The sequence below is a fragment of the Nerophis lumbriciformis genome, linkage group LG01 (genome assembly GCF_033978685.3).
Source record: "Nerophis lumbriciformis linkage group LG01, RoL_Nlum_v2.1, whole genome shotgun sequence".
NCBI lineage: Eukaryota > Metazoa > Chordata > Actinopteri > Syngnathiformes > Syngnathidae > Nerophis > Nerophis lumbriciformis.
In genome coordinates, this window is record NC_084548.2 from 72390001 (window position 1) to 72417500 (window position 27500).

The window sequence follows — 27500 nt, forward strand, 5'->3', positions numbered from 1 at the left end:
GATACCGCTCAGAGAACGCAGCGTCTGAAACGGGAGAATAACCTCAAACCACTCACAAGGTAGGTTGGTTTAGGTCAACCAACCTACCTACAAGTAGATTTGGATTGGTTAACAGCTTGGTCCGTAGCCAAATAGGTTAATAGTTTGGTCCATACATAGGTAAATACTTGGGTATGTAGGAAAGTTAAGGTAGTAGTAGGTAGTTCGTTGTGTAGATCAAATATTAGGTTTCTAGGTAGGTACTGTACGAAGGTTGGTCAATTGGTTGGTTTGTTATGTAGGTAGGAAGGTTGATAGTTTGGTCCATAGGTAGTTTAATACTTAGTTTGATCCATACATGGGAGAAAACTATGGTATGTAGGTAGTTGTAGGTAGTTAGTTGGGTAAATCAATGACTATGTTGCTAGGGAGGTACTGTACGTAGGTTGGTCAATTGGTTGGTTTGTTAGGTAGCCAGGAAGGTTGACGGTTTGGTCCATACATGGGAGAATACTTGGGTATGTAGGTACGTTAAGGTAGTAGTAGGTAGTTAATTGGGTAGATCAATGTCTATGTCGCGAGGGAGGTATTGTTAGGTAGCTAGAAAGGTTGATAGTTTGGTCCATACATGGGAGAATACTTGGGTATGTAGGTACCCAAGTAGTAGGCAGTTAAATGAGTAGATCAATGACCATGTCGCAAGGGAGGTATTGTTTGTAGGTTGGTCAATTGGTTGGTTTGTTAGGTAGATAGGAAGGTTGATAGTTTGGTCCATACATGGGATAATACTTGGGTATGTAGGTACGTTAAGGTAGTAGTAGGTAGCTAGTTGGGTAGATCAATGACTATGTTGCTAAGGAGGTACTGTACGTAGGTTGGTCAATTGGTTGGTTTGTTAGGTAGCTAGGAAGGTTGATGGTTTGGTCCATACATGGGAGAATACTTGGGTATGTAGGTATGTTAAGGCAGTGGTAAGTAGTTGGTTGGGTAGATCAATGACTATGTTGCTAAGGAGGTATTGTACATAGGTTGGTCAATTGGTTAGTTTGTTAGGTAGCTAGGAAGGTTGATAGTTTGGTCCATACAAGGGAGAATACTTGGGTATGTAGGGAAGTTAAGGTCATAGTAGGTAGATCAATGACTATGTTGCTAGGAAGGTACTGTACGTAGGTTGGTCAATTGGTTGGTTTGTTAGGTAGCTAGGAAGCTTGATAGTTTGATCCATACATGGGAGAATACTGGGGTATGTAGGTACCGGTACGTTAAGGTCGTAGTAGGTAGATCAATGACTATGTTGCTGGGCAGGTACTGTACGTAGGTTGGTCAATTGGTTGGTTTATTAGGTAGCCAGGAAGGTTGATAGTTTGGTCCATACATGGGAGAATACTTGGGTATGTAGGTACGTTAAGGTCGTAGTAGGTAGATCAATGACTATGTTGCGAGGAAGGTACTGTACGTAGGTTGGTCAGTTGGTTGGTTTGTTAGGTAGCTAGGAAGCTTGATAGTTTGATCCATACATGGGAGAATACTTGGGTATTTAGGTACGTTAATGTAGTAGTAGGTAGTTAGTTGGGTAGATCAATGACTATGTTACTCGGGAGGTACTGTAGGTAGGTTGGTCAATTGGTTGGTTTGTTAGGTAGCCAGGAAGGTTGATAGTTTGGTCCATACAAGGGAGAATACTTGGGTATGTAAGGAAGTTAAGGTAGTAGTAGGTAGTTGTGTAGACCAAATATTAGGTTTCTAGGTAGGTTGGTCAATCGGTTGGTTTGTTAGGTAGCTGGGAAAGTTGATAGTTTAGTCCTTACAGGGGAGAACACTTGGGTATGTAGGTACGTTAAGGTATTAGTAGGTACTTAGTTGGGTAGATCAATGACTATGTTGCTAGGGAGGTACTGTACGTAGGTTGGTCAATTGGTTGGTATGTTAGGTAGCTCGGAAGGTTGATAGTTTGGTACATACAGGGGAGACTACTTTGGTATGTAGGTATGTTAAGGTCGTAGTAGGTAGCTATTTGGGTAGATCAATGACTATGTTGCTAGGGAGGTACTGTACGTAGGTTGGTCAATTGGTTGGTTTGTTAGGTAGCTAGTTTGGTGCATAGGTAGTTTAATACTTAGGTATGTACCATAGGTAGGTTGTAGTTGTTGTAGGTAAATAGTTAAGTAGATGACTGAGTTGATTTATAGGCAGTTAAATATACAGCTAGAGAGATAGGTAGGTTGGTAGGTAAGTATGTAGGTTGCTTGGTAGGTAACTGGGAAGTATGATAGTTTAGTCTATTGGTAGGTTAATACTAGGGCAGCTTAGTCAGTTGAGGTAGTAGTTGGTAGTTAGTTAGGTGGCTCAATAACTAGGTTGATAGGCCGAAAAGTGGCTCATTAAGTAGGTTAATAGGTAGGCATATTGATCGGTTTGGTAGATACTGAGATACAAAGAATAATAGTTTGGTCGACAGTAGGTGAATACTTTTTGTCTGTAGTTAAGTACATCAATAATTATTGGAGGTTTATCGTAGGTAGAGCCAAGTAGGCAGGTTGGTAGGTTGATAGCTAAGTCAGTAGGTAGGTTAATGAGTAGTTAGATTGGTGAGTAGTTTGGCAAGTAGATAGGTATTTAACTTAGTAGGCTGGTTTGTAAGTCAATAGTTAGCTAAATAAATAATTAATTATGTAGGTAGATTTGGTCTGTAGGAATGGATCAAATGTAGTTAGCTAAGTAGGTAGTTAAGTGTATGAATAATTAGGTTAACAGGTCGGTGGATCAACGATTAGTTTGGTAGATCGGTAGACAGATTGGTGGGTTAAGAGGTAGGCAGGGAGGTTGGTTAGTAGTTTTGTAGGTAGACAGGAAGGTTGATCGGTCGGTCGGTATCTTACAAGGTTGATATCTTGGTACGTAGATTAATACTTAGCCAATAGTTAGGTCGGTGGGTAGATCAATAACTAGGTTGCTACTGCAAAGCAGTGTTAAATAAATGCAAATAAGTTGCTGCATTGGTCGATCCATAGTTTGCTAGTTAAGTGGATTTGTAATGATTTACTGTAAATATAAAGGTAGGTGAATAAGTGGATGAATAGACTCACTATAAAGTCTGAAGTCTGTTATTGGGGCCACAGCAGCTGCGCACTGGAAGAGCTTCTCTGTTGCTGTTAGCATTTTCAGAGTTAGGTATCCACCAAAGGCCTGTTGGGAAAAACAACATGAACTTCAATAAGGTATGAATGTGAGTGATAATAATAATAATAATATAGTCTGTATTCAAATATCAAATAATACAAACTTATAGAACAGGGGTGCCCATTAGGTCGATCGCAAGCTACTGGTCGATAGCAGAGTGTGTGTAGTCGATCGCCAGCCAGGCATGTCATTTGAATTTAATGGAAAAGACTGAAAATAAGCCGGGGGTCTGGGGGTCACAGGTCCACAGCCAGGTCTAGGGAGGTGCCCTGGTAGGGGTGCAAGAGGGGCAACCTCCCCCCGAAGCTCCTGGTTTTTCAGCAATTGACATACTTGCCAACCTTGAGACCTCCGATTTCGGGAGGTGTGTGTGTGTGTGGTGGTGGGGGGCGTGGTCGGGGGGCGTGGTTGGGGGCGTGGTTAAGAGGGGAGGAGTATATTGACAGCTAGAATTCACCAAGTCAAGTATTTCATATATATCCATCCATCCATTTTCTACCGCTTATTCCCTTTGGGGTAGCGGGGGGCGCTGGAGCCTATCTCAGCTACAATCGAGCGGAAGGCGGGGTACACCCTGGACAAGTCGCCACCTCATCGCAGGGCCAACACAGATAGACAGACAACATTCACACACTAGGGCCAATTTAGTGTTCCCAATCAACCTATCCCCAGGTGCATGTCTTTGGAGGTGGGAGGAAGCCGGAGTACCCGGAGGGAACCCACGCAGTCACTGGGAGAACATGCAAACTCCACACAGAAAGATCCCGAGCCCGGGATTGAACCCAAGACTACTCAGGACCTTCGTATTGTGAGGCAGACGCACTAACCCCTCTTCCACCGTGCCGCCCATTTCATATATATATATATATATATATATATAAAAGAAATACTTGACTTTCAGTGAATATATATATATATATATATATATATATATATATATATATATATATATATATATATATATATATACACACAAAACCCAAAAGCAGTGAAGTTGTCACGTTGTGTAAATGGTAAATAAAAAGAGAATACAACAAATCCTTTTCAACTTATATTCAATTGAATAGACTACAAAGACAAGATATTTCATGTTCGAACTGAAAAACTATTTTTTTTTGCCAAATAATCATTAACTTAGAATTTAATGGCATGTACCTTTCAGCATTAATGGTGCCTTCACAGATGTGTAAGTTACCTTTTGATGAAATTACGGAGCGTAGATGGTGAAATCCCTAAATTCCTTGCAATAGCTCGTTGAGAAATGTTGTTCTTTAACAATTTGCTCAGGCATTTGTTGACAAAGTGATGACCCTCGCCCCCGTCCTTGTTTGTGAATGACTGAGCATTTCACGGAAGCTGCTTTTATACCCAATCATGGCACCCACCTGTTCCCAATTAGCCTGTTCACCTGTGGGATGTTCCAAATAAGTCTATGACGAGCATTCCTCGACTTTCTCAGTCTTTTTTGCCACTTGTGCCAGCTTTTTTGGAACATGTCGTAGGCATCAAATTCCAAACGAGCTAATATTTGCAAAAAGAATAAAGTTTTCCAGTTCGAACGTTAAGTATCTTGTCTTTGCAGTCTATTCAACTGAATATAGGTTGAAAATAATCAGCAAATTGTTGTATTCTGTTTTTATTTACTATTTGGGGTTTGTATGTATCAATTTATTTTACATGGTAGATCATCTCTATTATTAGTTCTATTTAATTTTTTAGTTTGCTTGTTGATGATTTTTTGTTTTGTTTTGTATTGTGTAGTTATATTTATATGGTAATTAATATTCTGAGACTGTAAATTGTTTGCTTGTTTGCTTGTTGATGATTTTTATTTGTTTCTTTATTGTGAAGTTATATGCTTTTACTTGTAATTGTATTGAGTTTGTGGACCCCAGGAAGACTAGTTGGTTGTTGTGGCAACCAGCGAACGGGGGTCCTTAATAAAAATCAAATCAAAATCACGACTTGGTGTTAGAATAATTGTTTTTAAATTATCACAAAAACTTTGTATTGCATTGAGTTCCTAGCAGGGGGACAGAAGCTGTCTTTGAAACCTACCAAGAAGAAGGCTGGTAAAACTCCTCCGTGTAAGGGGGAGAGACACATGAAGGGGTTTCAGTTTTCTCTCATGTATGGTAATCGACAGAAGGATGTTGTTCTGGCCCAAGGATTTCAAAGCGGAGAGATGACAGGATCTGCCCAATTTCCAGACGAACTCTTTTTGAACTATTTTATGGACCTCTTTTTGAACTATTTTACAGACTCTTTTTGAACTGACCTTTTCTGTGAATTGTTTACGACCTTTTCTGTGAACTTTTTGCGACCTTTGTCCTTTGGAAACAGCCGTGGCCACGTGGTCGGTCGGGGAGGGTCCAAAATAAAAGAAGAAGGCATACAATCTTTTGGCAGAGCGCGCTGGAGATTGTAGAAGGATACAATGTCCGGGCGACTCTCCTCAATATATTGAGTCCAAATTGAATTCTGTCTCTGTTTAATTCTTTGCCTCTTGTCTTGTTTAATAGATGTCATCAGTAGGGATGATGTTTGATAAGAAATTATCGAGTTCGAGCCCATTATCGAATCCTCTTATCGAACCGATTCCTTATCGATTCTCTTATCGAATCCAGATAGGTTGTTGTCTATGGACAAAAACACAATATTTGGTTTAACAAAAGCTCACTTTTATTTTATAAGAAAAAAAATAAAATAACTAAATATTGACCGTTGTTACCCAAAGTATATTAAGTGGTATTTTTCAGAAAAATAAATATATACAGTAACACAAAAACAACCTGTCTCTGTGATCACTATAGGTGTGTAAATAATAATATAGTGTTAAATAAAATCAGTCGCTTGGGCACAAAACTGAAAATAAAACAGCTCTCCAAAAAGTGCACTTTTATTTTATAAGAATAAAATAAAATAAATAAATATTGACTGTTGTTACCCAAAGTATATTAAGTGGTATTTTTCAGAAAAATAAATATATACAGTAACACAAAAACAACCTGTCTCTGTGATCACTATAGGTGTATAAATAATAATATAGTGTTAAATAAAATCAGTCGCTTGGGCACAAAACTGAAAATAAAACAGCTCTACAAAAAGTGCACTTTTATTTTATAAGAATAAAATAAAATAAAATAAAATAAATAAATATTGACTGTTGTTACCCAAAGTATATTAAGTGGTATTTTTCAGAAAAATAAATATATACAGTAACACAAAAACAACCTGTCTCTGTGATCACTATAGGTGTATAAATAATAATATAGTGTTAAATAAAATCAGTCCCTTGGGCACAAAACTGAAAATAAAACAGCTGTACAAAAAGTGCACTTTTATTTTATAAGAATAAAATAAAATAAAATAAAATAAATAAATATTGACTGTTGTTACCCAAAGTATATTAAGTGGTATTTTTCAGAAAAATAAATATATACAGTAACACAAAAACAACCTGTCTCTGTGATCACTATAGGTGTATAAATAATAATATAGTGTTAAATAAAATCAGTCGCTTGGGCACAAAACTGAAAATAAAACAGCTCTACAAAAAGTGCACTTTTATTTTATAAGAATAAAATAAAATAAAATAAAATAAATAAATATTGACTGTTGTTACCCAAAGTATATTAAGTGGTATTTTTCAGAAAAATAAATATATACAGTAACACAAAAACAACCTGTCTCTGTGATCACTATAGGTGTATAAATAATAATATAGTGTTAAATAAAATCAGTCGCTTGGGCACAAAACTGAAAATAAAACAGCTCTACAAAAAGTGCACTTTTATTTTATAAGAATAAAATAAAATAAAATAAAATAAATAAATATTGACTGTTGTTACCCAAAGTATATTAAGTGGTATTTTTCAGAAAAATAAATATATACAGTTACACAAAAACAACCTGTCTCTGTGATCACTATAGGTGTATAAATAATAATATAGTGTTAAATAAAATCAGTCGCTTGGGCACAAAACTGAAAATAAAACAGCTCTACAAAAAGTGCACTTTTATTTTATAAGAATAAAATAAAATAAATAAATATTGACTGTTGTTACCCAAAGTATATTAAGTGGTATTTTTCAGAAAAACAAATATATACGGTAACACAAAAACAACCTGTCTCTGTGATCACTATAGGTGTCTAAATAATAATATAGTGTTAAATAAAATCAGTCCCTTGGGCACAAAACTGAAAATAAAACAGCTCTACAAAAAGTGCACTTTTATTTTATAAGAATAAAATAAAATAAATAAATATTGACTGTTGTTACCCAAAGTATATTAAGTGGTATTTTTCAGAAAAATAAATATATACAGTAACACAAAAACAACCTGTCTCTGTGATCACTATAGGTGTGTAAATAATAATATAGTGTTAAATAAAATCAGTCGCTTGGGCACAAAACTGAAAATAAAACAGCTCTCCAAAAAGTGCACTTTTATTTTATAAGAATAAAATAAAATAAAATAAAATAGATAAATATTGACTGTTGTTACCCAAAGTATATTAAGTGGTATTTTTCAGAAAAATAAATATATACAGTAACACAAAAACAAACTGTCTCTGTGATCACTATAGGTGTCTAAATAATAATATAGTGTTAAATAAAATCAGTCGCTTGGGCACAAAACTGAAAATAAAACAGCTCTCCAAAAAGTGCACATTATTTTATAAGAATAAAATAAAATAAAATAAAATAAATAAATATTGACTGTTGTTACACAAAGTATATTTAGTGGTATTTTTCAGAAAAATAAATATATACAGTAACACAAAAACAACCTGTCTCTGTGATCACTATAGGTGTATAAATAATAATATAGTGTTAAATAAAATCAGTCGCTTGGGCACAAAACTGAAAATAAAACAGCTCTCCAAAAAGTGCACTTTTATTTTATAAGAATAAAATAAAATAAAATAAAATAAATAAATATTGACTGTTGTTACCCAAAGTATATTAAGTGGTATTTTTCAGAAAAATAAATATATACAGTAACACAAAAACAAACTGTCTCTGTGATCACTATAGGTGTCTAAATAATAATTTAGTGTTAAATAAAATCAGTCCCTTGGGCACAAACCTGAAAATAAAACAGCTCTCCAAAAAGTGCACTTTTATTTTATAAGAATAAAATAAAATAAAATAAAATAAATAAATATTGACTGTTGTTACCCAAAGTATATTAAGTGGTATTTTTCAGAAAAATAAATATATACAGTAACACAAAAACAACCTGTCTCTGTGATCACTATAGGTGTCTAAATAATAATATAGTGTTAAATAAAATCAGTCCCTTGGGCACAAAACTGAACATAATACAGTTCTACAAAAAGTGCACTTTTATTTTATAAGAATAAAATAAAATAAAATTAAATAAATAAATATTGACTGTTGTTACCCAAAGTATATTAAGTGGTATTTTTCAGAAAAACAAATATATACAGTTACACAAAAACAACCTGTCTCTGTGATCACTATAGGTGTATAAATAATAATATAGTGTTAAATAAAATCAGTCGCTTGGGCACAAAACTGAAAATAAAACAGCTCTACAAAAAGTGCACTTTTATTTTATAAGAATAAAATAAAATAAATAAATATTGACTGTTGTTACCCAAAGTATATTAAGTGGTATTTTTCAGAAAAATAAATATATACAGTAACACAAAAACAACCTGTCTCTGTGATCACTATAGGTGTATAAATAATAATATAGTGTTAAATAAAATCAGTCCCTTGGGCACAAAACTGAAAATAAAACAGCTCTCCAAAAAGTGCACTTCTGCTGCTATTGGAACATACTAACTACACACACTATGACACTAAGAACACCACAGTTATCAATCAACAATTCTTCTTCCAAAAAATTATTTCGATGGTGGAAATACACGACTGGCAGCCATTTTAAGTCCTCAAAACATCCATTGAAACAGTGCACAAACAACATCCATCCATCCATCCATCTTCTTGAGCTTATCCGAGGTCGGGTCGCGGGGGCAGCAGCCTAAGCAGGGAAGCCCAGACTTCCCTCTCCCCAGCCACTTCGTCCAGCTCTTCCTGTGGCACCCCGAGGCGTTCCCAGGCCAGCCGGGAGACATAGTCTTCCCAACGTGTCCTGGGTCTTCCCCGCGGCCTCCTACCGGTCGGACGTGCCCTAAACACCTCCCTAGGGAGGCGTTCGGGTGGCATCCTGACCAGATGCCCGAACCACCTCATCTGGCTCCTCCCGGATGGCAGAGCTTCTCACCCTATCTCTAAGGGAGAGCCCCGCCACCCGACGGAGGAAACTCATTTGGGCCGCTTGTACCCGTGATCTTGTCCTTTCGGTCATAACCCAAAGCTCATGACCATAGGTGAGGATGGGAACGTAGATCGACCGGTAAATTGAGAGCTTTGCCTTCCGGCTCAGCTCCTTCTTCACCACAACGGATCGATACAGCGTCCGCATTACTGAAGACGCCGCACCGATCCGCCTGTCGATCTCACGATCCACTCTTCCCTCACTCGTGAACAAGACTCCGAGGTACTTGAACTCCTCCACTTGGGGCAAAATCTCCTCCCCATCCCGGAGATGGCACTCCACCCTTTTCCGGGCGAGAACCATGGACTCGGACTTGGAGGTGCTGATTCTCATCCCAGTCGCTTCACACTCGGCTGCGAACCGATCCAGTGGTCGCTGAAGATCCTGGCCAGATGAAGCCATCAGGACCACATCATCTGCAAAAAGCAGAGACCTAATCCTGCAGCCACCAAACCAGATCCCCTCAACGCCTTGACTGCGCCTAGAAATTCTGTCCATAAAAGTTATGAACAGAATGGGTGACAAAGGGCAGCCTTGGCGGAGTCCAACCCTCACTGGAAACGTGTCCGACTTACTGCCGGCAACGCGGACCAAGCTCTGGCACTGAGCATACAGGGAGCGGACTGCCACAATCAGACAGTCCGATACCCCGTACTCTCTGAGCACTCCCCACAGGACTTCCCGAGGGACACGGTCGAATGCCTTCTCCAAGTCCACAAAACACATGTAGACTGGTTGGGCAAACTCCCATGCACCCTCAAGGACCCTGCCGAGAGTATAGAGCTGGTCCACAGTTCCACGACCAGGACGAAAACCACACTGTTCCTCCTGAATCCGAGGTTCGACTATCCGGCGTAGCCTCCTCTCCAGTACACCTGAATAGACCTTACCGGGAAGGCTGAGGAGTGTGATCCCACGATAGTTAGAACACACCCTCCGGTTCCTCTTCTTAAAGAGAGGAACCACCGCCCCGGTCTGCCAATCCAGAGGCACCGCCCCCGATGTCCACGCGATGCTGCAGAGTCTTGTCAACCAAGACAGCCCCACAGCATCCAGAGCCTTAAGGAACTCCGGGCGGATCTCATCCACCCCTGGGGCTTTGCCACCGAGGAACTTTTTAACTACCTCAGCAACCTCAGCCCCAGAAATAGGAGAGCCCACCACAGACTCCCCAGGCACTGCTTCCTCATAGGAAGACGTGTTGGTGGGATTGAGGAGGTCTTCGAAGTATTCCCCCCACCGATCCACAACATCCGCAGTCGAGGTCAGCAGAACACCATCATCGCCATACACGGCGTTGATAGTGCACTTAGTATCAAATGTAACCACTTTCCACCTTAATATTGAGGTCCATAAACAAGTTAAACAGTTTACTTACAGACTTATCTTTACCATAGCTTGTAGGAGCTAACACAACTTGTCTACTTCTCAATTGTCTCATGAACTGAACTGACGTCGCCAACCCGGAAGTGCCCAAACTAATGACGCGTAGTATTTTCATATCGCCACAAGGTGTCAGTAAGAGTCTACAATCAAATGGGCATAACATTGCCGTCCCACAGGAAATGCCCTGTGGGACGGGATTCGTTCCCAGGGATTCGAATAAAGAACCAACTCTTTTTCTTTGCTATAGTGGCCTCGATAACGGGAACCGGTTCTCAAAATGGGATTCGAGTCCATGGAATCGGTTCTTTTCTTATCGAACAACCGGTTTCGAACATCATCCCTAGTGATCAGTGTTTGAACCGGACACTTGGTCATTTAAAAAGTAGCTCGCCTGCTGAAAAAGTGTGGGCACCCCTGATATAGACAACGTAAAGAAATGATATCATTTAAAAAGAGAATGAACCTTGCCATAGAGGGCCATGCGGCGGTCATCAATGTAGGGCAGCTTCATCAAGAACCTGCAAAAGTCATGATCAGTTTCTCACAGTGATCATGGTCAGGCGTGTTGTCGCTGTGGTACCCACTCCACTACTTCCAAGTGATCTCTGACGTGAAGCAGGCCGAGGTTACTGGCGGCGGTGGCGACCTTCTGGCCGCGCCCCGCCCCGCTCCTGCTGTCCACCCAGGCCAAGGCCACGCCGCGGGCGCCGGAGAGGACCTGAGGCCAGCCCAGAGAGAACTCCTCTGTCACGGACTCGCGACCAGGAAGGCCGTCTCTGACGGGGGACAGGACAGACGAGACCGGCTTGAAGACTTTTGACAGCCGAAGGCCTGAAGGTCACACGGTCAAGCGTGGGTGTCTACTTACACAATGACCAGCAAGGGATGCAAGTTGGCCTCGTAACCTCGAGGCAAAGATAGCTTCAGGTGCACGTCTGAGGAAAGCAAACCAGCGAGATCGTTAGAAAAAGCGGAATTAAAAAGACTTGATTGTCTTTGATGTTTACAAAACATACGTTTTGTCATGTCTGTGTACCGTATTTTCCGCACTATTAGCCGCACCTAAAAACCACAAATTTACTCAAAAGCTGACAGTGCGGCTTTTAACCCGGTGCGCTTTATATATGGATTAATATTAAGATTCATTTTCATAAAGTTTCGGTCTCGCAACTACGGTAAACAGCCGCCATCTTTTTTCCCCGTAGAAGAGGAAGTGCTTCTTCTTCTACGCAAGCAACCGCCAAGGTAAGCACCCGCCCCCATAGAAGAGGAAGCGCTTCTTCTTCTACTGTAAGCAACCACCCGCCCCCGTAGAAGAAGAAGAAGCGCGCGGATATTACGTTTCATTTCCTTTGTGTGTTTACATCTGTAAAGACCACAAAATGGCTCCTACTAAGCGACAGGTTTCCGGTTCATGAAAAGACGCAATCTCTCCATCCGCACACGGACTACTATTTCACAGCAACTGCCTAAAGACTTTCAAGAAAAGCTGGCTACTTTCCGTGCATATTGTAAAAACAAGATAGCTGAAAAAAAGATCCGGCCAGAGAACATTATCAACATGGACGAGGTTCCACTGACTTTTGATATTCCTGTGAACCGCACTGTGGATACAACGGGAGCACGTACGGTGAATATTCGCACCACAGGGAATGAGAAGTCATCCTTCACTGTGGTTCTAGCTTGCCATGCTAATGGCCAGAAACTTCCACCCATGGTGATATTCAAAAGGAAGACCTTGCCAAAAGAGACCTTTCCAGCCGGCGTCATCATAAAAGCTAACTCGAAGGGATGGCTGGATGAAGAAAAGATGAGCGAGTGGTTAAGGTAAGTTTACGCGAAGAGGCCGGGTGGCTTTTTTCACGCAGCTCCGTCCATGTTGATATACGACTCCATGCGCGCCCACATCACGCTGGTTTTTAATATATTATTAAAGTTTGACTGACCTATCTGACTGTTTTTTTTGACATTCCTTTAGCGCAGTTAGATGCGGCTTACAACACGGGGCGGCTTATAGGTGGACAAAGTTTTGAAATATGCCGTTCATTGAAGGCGCGGCTTATAACCCAGGGCGCCTTATGGTGCGGAAAATACGGTAATCACGTTTTGTCTTAGTCATGTTTTGTTTAGTTATTGGACTCTTTAGTTTCTGGCTTTTCACTCCCTTGTCTGGTTTCCATGATTACCCCATTAGTTTCACCTGTTCCACGTTTGGACTCATTGTGCACTCTTGTTTGTCACCATAGCAACCCATTAGTTTTCACCTGTCACGTCACGCACCTGTTTCACGTTTTGAGTCACGCACCTGTTTTCGTTAATCATGTCTGTGTCATGACTTGGTCCTGGGTGTGTGCTTTTCCGGGATGCAACGGAAAATTGGCACGGGCGAGACGGGAATGAAGGTACATGATTTATTTAAAGACTATAAATACAAAAAAAAGGATCAAACAAAAAGCGCGCACAGTGGCGGAGAATAAACTATGAAACCAAAAGACTATAGCAAAAAAGTACAAATGAAAAGCACGCACAGTGGCGGAGAACAAACTATGAAACACAAAAAGACTATAAACATGGAACAAAAACTTACTTGGCTTGGACAAAAATAGTTGCATGAAGAATGGACATGGAAAGAATGGACAGAGCATAAGTGTGGTGAGGTCGTCAGAAAGACAAACTGAAAACAATGAACTTAAATACTACAGACATGATTAACGAAAACAGGTGCGTGACTCAAGACGTGAAACAGGTGCGTGACGTGACAGGTGAAAACTAATGGTTGCTATGGTGACAAACAAGAGTGCACAATGAGTCCAAACATGGAACAGGTGAAACTAATGGGTAATCATGCAAACAAGACAAGGGAGTGAAAAGCCAGAAACTAAACAAAACATGACTTAAAACAAAACATGATTACACAGACATGACAGTCTGTAGTATTTAAGTTCAGTGTTTTCAGTTTGTCTTTCTGGTGACATCTCCCCACATTTATGCTTCTGCACACTCGCCACACCCTTATGATCCTTGCTGCTCTTTTTTCATGCCGGTTCCATGCCAAGTAAGTTTTTGTTTATTAAGCCACAGTTAGTGTTTTTTGTAGTGATGGGTTGATGAGGCGTCATGAAGCGTTTCGACACATTGCAAAACTGTATTGATACTGTGTCGATACTGTGTCACTAAATACTGACATCTGCTGGACATTAAAAATCCCTACAGGCAACCTATTGACCGACTCAACTGACACTGATTTGATGCCCTAGTACAGGGGTCACCAACCTTTTTGAAACCAAAAACTATTTCTTGGGTACTGATTAATGCGAAGGACTACCACTTAAATAAATAAATATATTGTCATTTGTAAGTTACACGTAAGTGTGATTTAAACAAGAATAGCTAAATAAATACATTTATATATATAAAAAAATGGGTATTTCTGTCTGTCATTCCGTCGTACATTTTTTTTTCCTTTTACGGAAGGTTTTTTGTAGAGAATAAATGATGAAAAAAACACTTAATTGAACGGTTTAAAAGAGGAGAAAACACGAAAAAAATAAAAATAAAATTTTGACACATAGTTTATCTTCATTTTCGACTCTTTAAAATTCAAAATTCAACCGACAAAAAGAAGAGAAAAACTAGCTAATTTGAATCTTTTTGAAAAAAATAAAAAAAATAATTTATGGAACATCATTAGTAATTTTTCCCGATTAAGATACATTTTAGAATTTTGATGACATGTTTTTAAATTGGTTAAAATCCAATCTGCACTTTGTTAGAATATTTAACAAATTGGACCAAGCTATATTTCTAACAAAGACAAATCAGTATTTCTTCTAGATTTTCCAGAACAAAAATTTTAAAATAAATTCAAAATACTTTGAAATAAGATTTAAATTTGATTCTACAGATTTTCTAGATTTGCCAGCATATTTTTTTTAAATTTTAATCATAGTAAGTTTGAAGAAATATTTCACAAATATTCTTCGTCGAAAAACCAGAAGCTAAAATATTTATTATTCTTTACAATAAAAAAAAATAAAAAAATTACTTGAACATTGATTTAAATTGTCAGGAAAGAAGAGGAAGAAATTTAAAAGGTAAAAAGGTATATTTGTTTAAAAATCCTAAAATCATTTTTAAGGTTGTATTTTTTTCTCTAAAATTGTATTTCTAAAAGTAATAAAAAGCAAAGTAAAAAATAAATGAATTTATTTAAACAAGTGAAGACCCATCCATCCATCCATCCATTTTCTACCGCTTATTCCAAGTGACACAGTTCGCGTATCGGTCACGTGACCAAAACAGCTCATGATCGGTCACGTGACTTTCTAAAACCGACACAGGGTTTTGCTCTATGAGCTCGACGCATGCGCCGATGCGTCGGTGTTGCCGGACCCATCACTAGTTTTTTGTTGTTCATAGTTTTTGCCTTTGTGCAAGTGTTTGGTTTCATAGTTTGTTCTCCGCCATTGTGCGCGCCTTTTGTTTACTTCCTTGTTTTGTATTTATAGTCTTTAAATAAAAAAATGTATCTTCATTCCCGTCTCGCCCAAGCCAACTTTCCGTTGCCTTCGAGAAAAACTAAACCCCAGGACCAAGTCATGACATGTTTGGTTTAGTCAAAACTAAATTGTCTTTTACTTTAAAAAACTGTTTAGTTCCACAGGAGACTCTTAACTGTTTTTAAAGTAGACATAAAAAGGCTTAACGTAGCATTGTTAGTGTCTGAATAATTGTATCTAAGTTATCACAATGAGTTCCCGGCGAGAGGACAAAAAGCTGACTTTGATCCTACCAAGAAAAAGGCTTGTAAAACTCCACTGTGTAGGATGGGAAGCAACATGAAGGTGTTCTGTTTTTTTGATCTATTGTAATCCACAGAAAGATGTTGTCTTGACCCGAGAGTTACAAAGCGGAGAGGAAGCAGGACCTGACTCCCCTCCAGGGACCTCTTCTTTGAACTCTTTTATGACCTTTTCTTCGAACCGTTTTGTAATCAAAGGCGATGGCTGTTTACGACCCCCGTCCCTTAGAAACAGCTGTTGCCATGTAATCAGGGAAAGTCCAAATAAAAGAGGAGGCGTACAATCTTTGGTCAGAGCGTAGTGACACTGTACAAGGGTGGCGAAGTTGGTAGAGTGGCCGTGCCAGCAATCGGAAGGTTGCTGGTTACTGGGGTTCAATCCCCACCTTCTACCATCCTAGTCACGTCCGTTGTGTCCTTGGGCAAGACACTTCACCCCTTGCTCCTGATGGCCGCTGGTTAGCGCCTTGCATGGCAGCTCCCGCCATCAGTGTGTGAATGTGTGTGTGAATGGGTGAATGTGGAAGTAGTGTCAAAGCGCTTTGAGTACCTTGAAGGTAGAAAGCGCTATACAAGTATAACCCATTTACCATTACAGATGTACGCGTTTCTCCTCACTGAGCCAACTTTAATTCTGTCTCTGTTTGATTCCTTGCTTCTTGTCTTGTTTGATAGATGTCATCAGTGTTTGAAGCTGACAGTTAGCCTAGTAAGTTTGTCAACAAAGTGGTGTTTCATTGGCAACACAAAGCAGAGAAAGGACAGGAAAGGCTGGCAGGGCCACAAGCAAACAAAACTTGTTGAAAGACACTGACCCTCATGTTAAACACCCAGGAGACTCTAAATCTGTGGTCACCATATATATATAAACATACTCTATGTCGCCAAAAGTATTTGGCCACCTGCCTTGACTCACATATGCACTTGAAGTGCCATCCCATTCCTAACCCATAGGGTTCAATATGACCTTTTGCAGCTATTACAGCTTCAACTCTTCCGGGGAAGGCTGTCCACAAGGTTGCAGAGTGTGTTTATAGGAATTTTCCACCATTCATTGGTGAGGTCACACACTGATGTTGGTGGAGAAGGCCTGGCTCTCAGTCTCCGTTCTAATTCATCCCAAAAGGTGTTCTATCGGGTTCAGGTCAGGACTCTGTGCAGGCCAGTCAAGTTCATCCACAACTCTGTCGTCTTTATGGACCTTGCTTTGTGCACTGGTGCACAGTCATGTTGGAAGAGGAAGGGGCCCCGCTCCAAACTGTTCCCACAAGGTTGGGAGCATGGAATTGTCCCAAATGTTTTGGTATCCTGGAGCATTCAAAGTTCCTTTCATTGGAACTAAGGGGCCAATCCCATCTCATGAAAAACTACTACCGTATTTTCCGCACTATAAGGCGCACCTAAAAACCACAAATTTTCTCAAAAGCTGACAGTGCGCCTTATAACCCGGTGCGCTTTATATATGGATTAATATTAAGATTCATTTTCATAAAGTTTCGGTCTCGCAACTACGGTAAACAGCCGCCATCTTTTTTCCCCCCCGTAGAAGAGGAAGTGCTTCTTCTTCTACGCAAGCAACCGCCAAGGTAAGCACCCGCCCCCATACAACAGGAAGCGCTTCTTCTTCTACTGTAAGCAACCACCCGCCCGCGTAGAAGAAGAAGAAGCGCGCGGATATTACCGTACGTTTCATTTCCTTTGTGTGTTTACATCTGTAAAGACCACAAAATGGCTCCTACTAAGCGACAGGGATCCGGTTCATGAAAAGACGCAATCTCTCCATCCGCACACGGACTACTATTTCACAGCAACTGCCTAAAGACTTTCAAGAAAAGCTGGCTACTTTCCGTGCATATTGTAAAAACAAGATAGCTGGAAAAAAAGATCCGGCCAGAGAACATTATCAACATGGACGAGGTTCCACTGACTTTTGATATTCCTGTGAACCGCACTGTGGATACAACGGGAGCACGTACGGTGAATATTCGCACCACAGGGAATGAGAAGTCATCCTTCACTGTGGTTCTAGCTTGCCATGCTAATGGCCAGAAACTTCCACCCATGGTGATATTCAAAAGGAAGACCTTGCCAAAAGAGACCTTTCCAGCCGGCGTCATCATAAAAGCTAACTCGAAGGGATGGATGGATGAAGAAAAGATGAGCGAGTGGTTAAGGTAAGTTTAAGTTTACGCGAAGAGGCCGGGTGGCTTTTTTCACGCAGCTCCGTCCATGTTGATATACGACTCCATGCGCGCCCACATCACGCTGGTTTTTAATATATTATTAAAGTTTGACTGACCTATCTGACTGTTTTTTTGACATTCCTTTAGCGCAGTTAGATGCGGCTTATAACACGGGGCGGCTTATAGGTGGACAAAGTTTTGAAATATGCCGTTCATTGAAGGCGCGGCTTATAACCCAGGGCGCCTTATGGTGCGGAAAATACGGTACATTATATTAAAGTATTTTGGCAATATAGTGTATATGTATGTATATGTATATACTGTATCAATCAATCAATTCCTTTATTGTTATTGTCATAATAACACTTAAGTCATACATGTCAACGAGATTTTGTTTGAGCTTTGTCTAGCGGCACAGAAACTGCATTGGAGTGCAGGTTGACCATAGTCTACAGTTTAGCATTGTCAAAAAGATGGCGAATAGAGGGACGTGGGGGTGGGAACAGTCAGATGTCTGATGGGTGTTACGTTGATGTTGCAGCAATGCAATGTCCAGAGCACAATTATTGAGGTGGTGAAGAGTGAGGTAATAAGATGGTCCAGGGCAGGCTGTTCATTTAGCAGTCTCACAGCCTGGGGATACAGACTGTGAGACATTCTAGTGGTCCTGGCGCGAATCGATCTATACCTCCTTCCAGAGGGTAGCAGGTTGAAGAGGCCATGTGCTGGGTGGTATCTGTCCTTCAGGATGTTGTGTACTCACTTTAGGCAGCGAGTTGTGTACATGGCACTCATCTCTGGGAGCATCGTCCTTGTAATTTTCCGCGCCGCTTTAACCACTCGCTGGAGGGCCTGTATGTGTATATCTATATATAGACATACATACATGTATATCTTCTGTGAAAAAAGTGTTTGTATATATAATTGTATAATTGTATACATCTATAATTATAAACATATAATTATATGGATATATATATATATTTTTAATTGTCTTTGATGTGTACACAAACATGTACGTCAGGTTTATTGATGACCGTAACACAGAATAGTTGTGTCAGTCCTGTGTGATGGACAAAGGGCCCGCCTCTCTTCCAAAAGTCAGCTGGGATAGGTTCCAGCTGACCATAATCAGGATGGACGGATAATCTCGGAGTTGGACTAGAACGGGGGTCAGCAACCCGCGGCTCTTTGGTGCCGCCCTAGTGGCTCCCTGGAGCATTTTTAAAAAAGGATTGAAAATGGAAAAAGATGGGGGGGGAGACATATTTTTTTTGTTTTAGTATGTTTTTTGTTCGAGGACAAACATGACACAATCCTTCCCAATTGTTCGAAAGCCCAGTTTTGTATTTGGTGAACATCGTTTTGTCCTACTAATTTCGGCGGTTCTTGAACTCACCTAAGTGTGGACTGTGAAGCAACAGTTTGTTTACATGTAAAATATTCCACTCCTTTGTCTCATTTTGTCCACCAAACGTTTTATACTGTGTGTGAATGCACAAAGGTGCGCTTTGTTGATGTTATTGACTTGTTGGAGTGCTAATCAGGCATATTTACCATGAATTGATTACGTGGACCCCGACTTAAACCAGTTGAAAAACTTATCGGGGTGTTACCATTTAGTGGTGTATTGTACGGAATATGTACTGTACTGTGCAATCTACTAATAAAAGTTTCAATCAATCAATCAATCAATTTGGTCAGTGCATGACTGCAAGCTAATCAATGCTAACATGCTATTTACTAATGTTACTAATTCCTATGAGGAAGCAGTGCCTGGGGAGTCTGTGGTGGGCTCTCCTATTTCTGGGGCTGAGGTTGCTGAGGTAGTTAAAAAGCTCCTCGGTGGCAAGGCCCCGGGGGTGGATGAGATCCGCCCGGAGTTCCTTAAGGCTCTGGATGCTGTGGGGCTGTCTTGGTTGACAAGACTCTGCAGCATCGCGTAGACATCGGGGGCGGTACCACTGGATTGGCAGACCGGGGTGGTGGTTCGTCTCTTTAAGAAGGGGAACCGGAGGGTGTGTTCTAACTATCGTGGGATCACACTCCTCAGCCTTCCCGGTAAGGTCTATTCAGGTGTACTGGAGAGGAGGCTACGCCGGATAGTCGAACCTCGGATTCAGGAGGAACAGTGTGGTTTTCGTCCTGGTCGTGGAACTGTGGACCAGCTCTATACTCTCGGCAGGGTCCTTGAGGGTGCATGGGAGTTTGCCCAACCAGTCTACATGTGTTTTGTAGACTTGGAGAAGGCATTCGACCGTGTCCCTCGGGAAGTCCTGTGGGGAGTGCTCAGAGAGTACGGGGTATCGGACTGTCTGATTGTGGCAGTCCGCTCCCTGTATGATCAGTGCCAGAGCTTGGTCCGCATGGCCGGTAGTAAGTCGGACACGTTTCCAGTGAGGGTTGGACTCCGCCAAGGCTGCCCTTTGTCACCGATTCTGTTCATAACTTTTATGGACAGAATTTCTAGGCGCAGTCAAGGCGTTGAGGGGATCTGGTTTGGTGGCTGCAGGATTAGGTCTCTGCTTTTTGCAGATGATGTGGTCCTGATGGCTTAATCTGGCCAGGATCTTCAGCTCTCACTGGATCGGTTCGCAGCTGAGTGTGAAGCGACTGGGATGAGAATCAGCACCTCCAAGTCCGAGTCCATGGTTCTCGCCCGGAAAAGGGTGGAGTGCCATCTCCGGGTTGGGGAGGAGATCTTGCCCCAAGTGGAGGAGTTCAAGTACCTCGGAGTCTTGTTCACGAGTGAGGGAAGAGTGGATGGTGAGATCGACAGGCGGATCGGTGCGGCGTCTTCAGTAATGCGGACGCTGTATCGATCCGTTGTGGTGAAGAAGGAGCTGAGCCGGAAGGCAAAGCTCTCAATTTACCGGTCGATCTATGTTCCCATCCTCACCTATGGTCATGAGCTTTGGGTTATGACCGAAAGGACAAGATCACGGGTACAAGCGGCCGAAATGAGTTTCCTCCGCCGGGTGGCGGGGCTCTCCCTTAGAGATAGGGTGAGAAGCTCTGTCATCCGGGGGGAGCTCAAAGTAAAGCCGCTGCTCCTCCACATGGAGAGGAGCCAGATGAGGTGGTTCGGGCATCTGGTCAGGATGCCACCCGAACGCCTCCCTAGGGAGGTGTTTAGGGCACGTCCGACCGGTAGGAGGCCGCGGGGAAGACCCAGGACACGTTGGGAAGACTATGTCTCCCGGCTGGCCTGGGAACGCCTCGGGATCCCCCGGGAAGAGCTGGAAGAAGTGGCTGGAGAGAGGAAAGTCTGGGCTTCCCTGCTTAGGCTGCTGCCCCCGCGACCCGACCTCGGATAAGCGGAAGAAGATGGATGGATGGATGGACTAATTTACAACATTTCTGTCAACGAAGATTTGCTTGAGCCTGCGACACATAGTTATTTTGATAGTAGGCTATTATAGCTAATATAGACACTTACATCATGTGTTGCCTTCATTATAAGACTTATATACGGCTTTTAATTTTTTGCGGCTCCGGACAGACCTGTTTTTTGTATTTTTTGGTCCAATATGGCTCTTCCAATGTTTTGGGATGCCGACCCCTGGACTAGAACAATGAAATATTACTATAATTGTGATGCAGGAGACGTGACGACGACTAAGTACTGTGAGAGAGAATACCACCGAGTAGTCTTAATGCGAGAGATGTTGTCGTACCGTGGCTGTCAGTTGAAAATGTACTGAACAGAGTTTCGGGGAGATGTTTGTCCTCCAGGGCTTTGGACAGGGGGCTGTTGTCCTCCAGGACCACGTATCCTACAAGAGAAACACAGCATGATCATGTGCTGAGGGCTCCAGAGGTACCGACAGGGGGCAGTGTTGTTCTAATAATGTCAACCCAAAAATCTATTGAGGCTTTGCTTGTTTATGGCGGCCTCTGGAGGATTTAGGTAGGTACTTGACAATGTTACCAGTTCACTGCCTTCTTGTTTTTAAATACATTGCTTACCTATCTGTTTTATCCAGTGCTTTCATGCTTTTTTTTTTCTATTTTTATCTATGTTTCTGTTTTATCTAGTGTTTTATCTAGTGTTTTTAATATTTTCTTTTCTATTTTAATTTTCTATTACAGGTAAAAGCCAGTAAATTAGAATATTTTGAAAAACTTGATTTATTTCAGTAATTGCATTCAAAAGGTGTAACTTGTACATTATATTTATTCATTGCACACAGACTGATGCATTCAAATGTTTATTTCATTTAATTTTGATGATTTGAAGTGGCAACAAATGAAAATCCAAAATTCCGTGTGTCACAAAATTAGAATATTACTTAAGGCTAATACAAAAAAGGGATTTTTAGAAATGTTGGCCAACTGAAAAGTATGAAAATGAAACATATGAGCATGTACAATACTCAATACTTGGTTGGAGCTCCTTTTGCCTCAATTACTGCGTTAATGCGGCGTGGCATGGAGTCGATGAGTTTCTGGCACTGCTCAGGTGTTATGAGAGCCCAGGTTGCTCTGATAGTGGCCTTCAACTCTTCTGCGTTTTTGGGTCTGGCATTCTGCATCTTCCTTTTCACAATACCCCACAGATTTTATATGGGGCTAAGGTCAGGGGAGTTGGCGGGCCAATTTAGAACAGAAATACCATGGTCCGTAAACCAGGCACGGGTAGATTTTGCGCTGTGTGCAGGCGCCAAGTCCTGTTGGAACTTGAAATCTCCATCTCCATAGAGCAGGTCAGCAGCAGGAAGCATGAAGTGCTCTAAAACTTGCTGGTAGACGGCTGCGTTGACCCTGGATCTCAGGAAACAGAGTGGACCGACACCAGCAGATGACATGGCACCCCAAACCATCACTGATGGTGGAAACTTTACACTAGACTTCAGGCAACGTGGATCCTGTGCCTCTCCTGTCTTCCTCCAGACTCTGGGACCTCGATTTCCAAAGGAAATGCAAAATTTGCATGGTTGGGTGATGGTTTGGGGTGCCATGTCATCTGCTGGTGTCGGTCCACTCTGTTTCCTGAGATCCAGGGTCAACGCAGCCGTCTACCAGCAAGTTTTAGAGCACTTCATGCTTCACGCAGAAGAGTTGAAGGCCACTATCAGAGCAACCTGGGCTCTCATAACACCTGAGCAGTGCCAGAAACTCATCGACTCCATGCCACGCCGCATTAACGCAGTAATTGAGGCAAAAGGAGCTCCAACCAAGTATTGAGTATTGTACATGCTCATATTTTTCATTTTCATACTTTTCAGTTGGCCAACAGTTCTAAAAATCCCTTTTTTGTATTAGCCTTAAGTAATATTCTAATTTTGTGACACACGGAATTTTGGATTTTCATTTGTTGCCACTTCAAATCATCAAAATTAAATGAAATAAACATTTGAATGCATCAGTCTGTGTGCAATGAATAAATATAATGTACAAGTTACACCTTTTGAATGCAATTACTGAAATAAATCAAGTTTTTCAAAATATTCTAATTTACTGGCTTTTACCTGTATATGAAGGGTGTCCAAACTTTTTCTACCATGTCAAAGCATGCGGGGGCCAATTATTTTTTTATTTTGTAAAACATGCTCAATACAGACATGATATATATTTAAAGATACAACTTTGTGTCAGCTTTGTATCGTAGGTGCCATTATTATTCTTATACAATACCGATATTGGAGTCGATACTGATAGTAATCTCCTGAAAAAGCAGTAATGTAATGTCCCGTCTTGTAAATGTCCAGTATTATTATGTATTTTACAGTGTACTGCTTATATATTTCCTGTATTTTATATTATTACTTTGAATTGTTTTATATTTTATATATATTTTTTTATCCTGTAAAGTGTCTTTGAGTACTCTGAAAATAACAATAATAATAATAATAATAGATTTTGTTTGTAGAAAGCACTTTACATTGAGTAAACACCCTCAAAGTGCTACAGTGTATTAAAAAAAATAAAAATAAAAAGATAATACAAATAAATAAAAATAAAAACTAGAACAGCTTAAGAGCTAGAACTAGTATGCATATATAAAAAAAAGGCTTTTTTAAAAAGAAGGGTTTTTAAGCCTTTTTTTAAAAGCATCCACAGTCTGTGGTGCCCTCAGGTGGTCAGGGAGAGCGTTATACCAAATAAAATGTATTATTAATATTATTATTATTAATTCGATACGATATCAGCAAAAATTCCACATACTGTGCTTGTAATATTTTGTGGAGTGTAATGTTAGGAAAGGTTTGATCAAATGGAATTAGTCAAACAAAAAACTAAAAAAACTAACCTATTTATTATTCACCGTCCGAAATTGACTAATGCTGTCTTTGAGTTGAAAAGGAGTGGTAATTATTGTTATTATTATTTATTTTTTTTTGTGGCAAAATTAAGTGACCACAATTATTAATTAGGATCATGACATAATAACTGGAGTGGTGCGGACACGCTTGTTACTGAACACAATTTTTAACACGCTGCCGCCTTTGTATCCGTATTAAATATTATTTGATGTATTGACAAATGTCGTGTTTTAGACTGCAATATTGTTCAATTAAAGACACTTACTACGTATGTATAGTTTGAGCTAGGGTTGTCCCGATACCAATATTTTAGTACCGGTACCGGTACCAAAATATATGTCGATATTTTTCTAAATAAAGGGGACCACAAAATTTTTTATTACTGTCTTTATTTTAACCAAAAATCTTAGGGTACATGAAACATATGTTTATTATTGTAATGTAGTCCTTAAATAAAGAACGAAAAAAGATTTTGTAATGCTAAAAAATATCGATGTAATCATAGCAATATCGACTAGATACGCTCCTGTACTTGGTATCATTACAGTGGATGTCAGGTGTAGATCCACCCATGGCATTTGTTTACATTCAGTGAGCTATTGTATCCTCCTACAGTGTGTAGTGAAGCATGTTTAGCTATTCCTCGTCCTCCAGTGATAATAATACTTGTACGAAACTTACTTTATTTGTCTTGTACTTGGTATCATTACAGTGGATGTCAGGTGTAGATCCACCCATGGCATTTGTTTACATTCAGTGAGCTATTGTATCCTCCTACAGTGTGTAGTGAAGCATGTTTAGCTATTCCTCGTCCTCCAGTGATAATAATACTTGTAAGAAACTTACTTTATTTGTCTTGTACTTGGTATCATTACAGTGGATGTCAGGTGTAGATCCACCCATGGCGTTTGTTTACATTGTGACGGCGGTGAGCTATTGCATCCTCCTACGGTGTGTAGTGAAGCATGTTTAGCTATTCCTCGTCCTCCAGTGATAATAATACTTGTAAGAAACTTACTTTATTTGTCTTGTACTTGGTATCATTACAGTGGATGTCAGGTGTAGATCCACCCATGGCATTTGTTTACATTCAGTGAGCTATTGTATCCTCCTACGGTGTGTAGTGAAGCATGTTTAGCTATTCCTCGTCCTCCAGTGATAATAATACTTGTAAGAAACTTACTTTATTTGTCTTGTACTTGGTATCATTACAGTGGATGTCAGGTGTAGATCCACCCATGGCATTTGTTTACATTCAGTGAGCTATTGTATCCTCCTACGGTGTGCAGTGAAGCATGTTTAGCTATTCCTCATCCTCCAGTGATAATAATACTTGTAAGAAACTTACTTTATTTGTCTTGTACTTGGTATCATTACAGTGGATGTCAGGTGCAGATCCACCCATGGCATTTGTTTACATTCAGTGAGCTATTGTATCCTCCTACAGTGTGTAGTGAAGCATGTTTAGCTATTCCTCGTCCTCCAGTGATAATAATACTTGTAAGAAACTTACTTTATTTGTCTTGTACTTGGTATCATTACAGTGGATGTCAGGTGTAGATCCACCCATGGCATTTGTTTACATTCAGTGAGCTATTGTATCCTCCTACGGTGTGTAGTGAAGCATGTTTAGCTATTCCTCGTCCTCCAGTGATAATAATACTTGTAAGAAACTTACTTTATTTGTCTTGTACTTGGTATCATTACAGTGGATGTCAGGTGTAGATCCACCCATGGCATTTGTTTACATTCAGTGAGCTATTGTATCCTCCTACGGTGTGTAGTGAAGCATGTTTAGCTATTCCTCGTCCTCCAGTGATAATAATACTTGTAAGAAACTTACTTTATTTGTCTTGTACTTGGTATCATTACAGTGGATGTCAGGTGTAGATCCACCCATGGCGTTTGTTTACATTGTGACGGCGGTGAGCTATTGCATCCTCCTACGGTGTGTAGTGAAGCATGTTTAGCTATTCCTCGTCCTCCAGTGATAATAATACTTGTAAGAAACTTACTTTATTTGTCTTGTACTTGGTATCATTACAGTGGATGTCAGGTGTAGATCCACCCATGGCATTTGTTTACATTCAGTGAGCTATTGTATCCTCCTACGGTGTGTAGTGAAGCATGTTTAGCTATTCCTCGTCCTCCAGTGATAATATTACTTGTAAGAAACTTACTTTATTTGTCTTGTACCTGGTATCATTACAGTGGATGTCAGGTGTAGATCCACCCATGGCATTTGTTTACATTCAGTGAGCTATTGTATCCTCCTACAGTGTGTAGTGAAGCATGTTTAGCTATTCCTCGTCCTCCAGTGATAATAATACTTGTAAGAAACTTACTTTATTTGTCTTGTACTTGGTATCATTACAGTGGATGTCAGGTGTAGATCCACCCATGGCGTTTGTTTACACTGTGACGGCGGTGAGCTATTGCATCCTCCTACGGTGTGTAGTGAAGCATGTTTAGCTATTCCTCGTCCTCCAGTGATAATAGTACTTGAAAGAAACTTACTTTATTTGTCTTGTACCTGGTATCATTACAGTGGATGTCAGGTGTAGATCCACCCATGGCATTTGTTTACATTCAGTGAGCTTTTGTATCCTCTTACAGTGTGTAGTGAAGCATGTTTAGCTATTCCTCGTCCTCCAGTGATAATGCTACTTGTAAGAAACTTACTTTATTTGTCTTGTACTTGGTATGTCTTAAAGCACCTCTTTATCTTTTCCGCTCCGGACAGGTTAGCCTCCTCCAACCTCCCGAGGACAAAGCTACGAACGACGGGAGACCGGGGCTTTCTGCGCCGCCGCTCCCAGTCTGTGGAACGCTCTCCCTGACCACCTGAGTGCACCACAGACTGCGAATGCTTTTAAAAAAGGCTTAAAAACCCTTCTTTTTAAAAAAGCCTTTTTCTTTCTTTTTTTTTGGATGTATGCATACTAGGTCTTGCTATTAGGCTGTTCTAGTTTTTATTTCATTTTTTTATTATATTTTAATTTTAATTTTAATACACTGTAGCACTTTGAGGTTGTTTACTCAATGTAAAGTGTTTTTTTTTGTGTTTTTTTTTACAAATAAAATCTATTATTATTATTATTATTATTATTATTATTATTATTATTATTATCTTTCCTTTTTAGACCAAAATGCGTCCGTTCTCCCTTTTCTGTCTACACACTGTGTCTGCTTGTAAGTACTCTGTGTGTGTGCGCTGCCGAACATGCTCCTCTGCTCGTAAAACCAGCAATGTCATGATGTGACATTGTTTAATTAAAAAAAAAGGGTGGGCGGGGACCGGTACTTTCTAGAGGCAGTATAGTACTGAATATGATTAATTAGTATACCGGTACTATACTAGTACCGGTATACTGTAGAACCCTAGTTCCA

At 40.4% G+C, this 27500-nt stretch overlaps 1 protein-coding gene across 2 annotated transcripts in view; it reads right to left on the reverse strand.

The window, feature by feature from the left end:
• Window positions 1–27500, reverse strand: part of LOC133572630 (inactive dipeptidyl peptidase 10) — a 166521-nt gene that overhangs the window by 693 nt on the left and 138328 nt on the right. For both annotated transcript variants that reach the window (XR_009810555.2, XM_061925477.1), the window contains 6 exons: window positions 21522–21620; window positions 11729–11795; window positions 11445–11636; window positions 11324–11378; window positions 3066–3165; window positions 1–24 (listed from right to left, as the gene is read on the reverse strand). The exon at window positions 1–24 is cut by the window's left edge. Coding sequence is in view for 1 of the 2 variants with exons in the window: in XM_061925477.1 (XP_061781461.1) it covers window positions 1–24; window positions 3066–3165; window positions 11324–11378; window positions 11445–11636; window positions 11729–11795; window positions 21522–21620 (537 nt within the window). In the remaining variant the exon portion in view is untranslated. The remainder of the gene's footprint in view (window positions 25–3065; window positions 3166–11323; window positions 11379–11444; window positions 11637–11728; window positions 11796–21521; window positions 21621–27500) is intronic.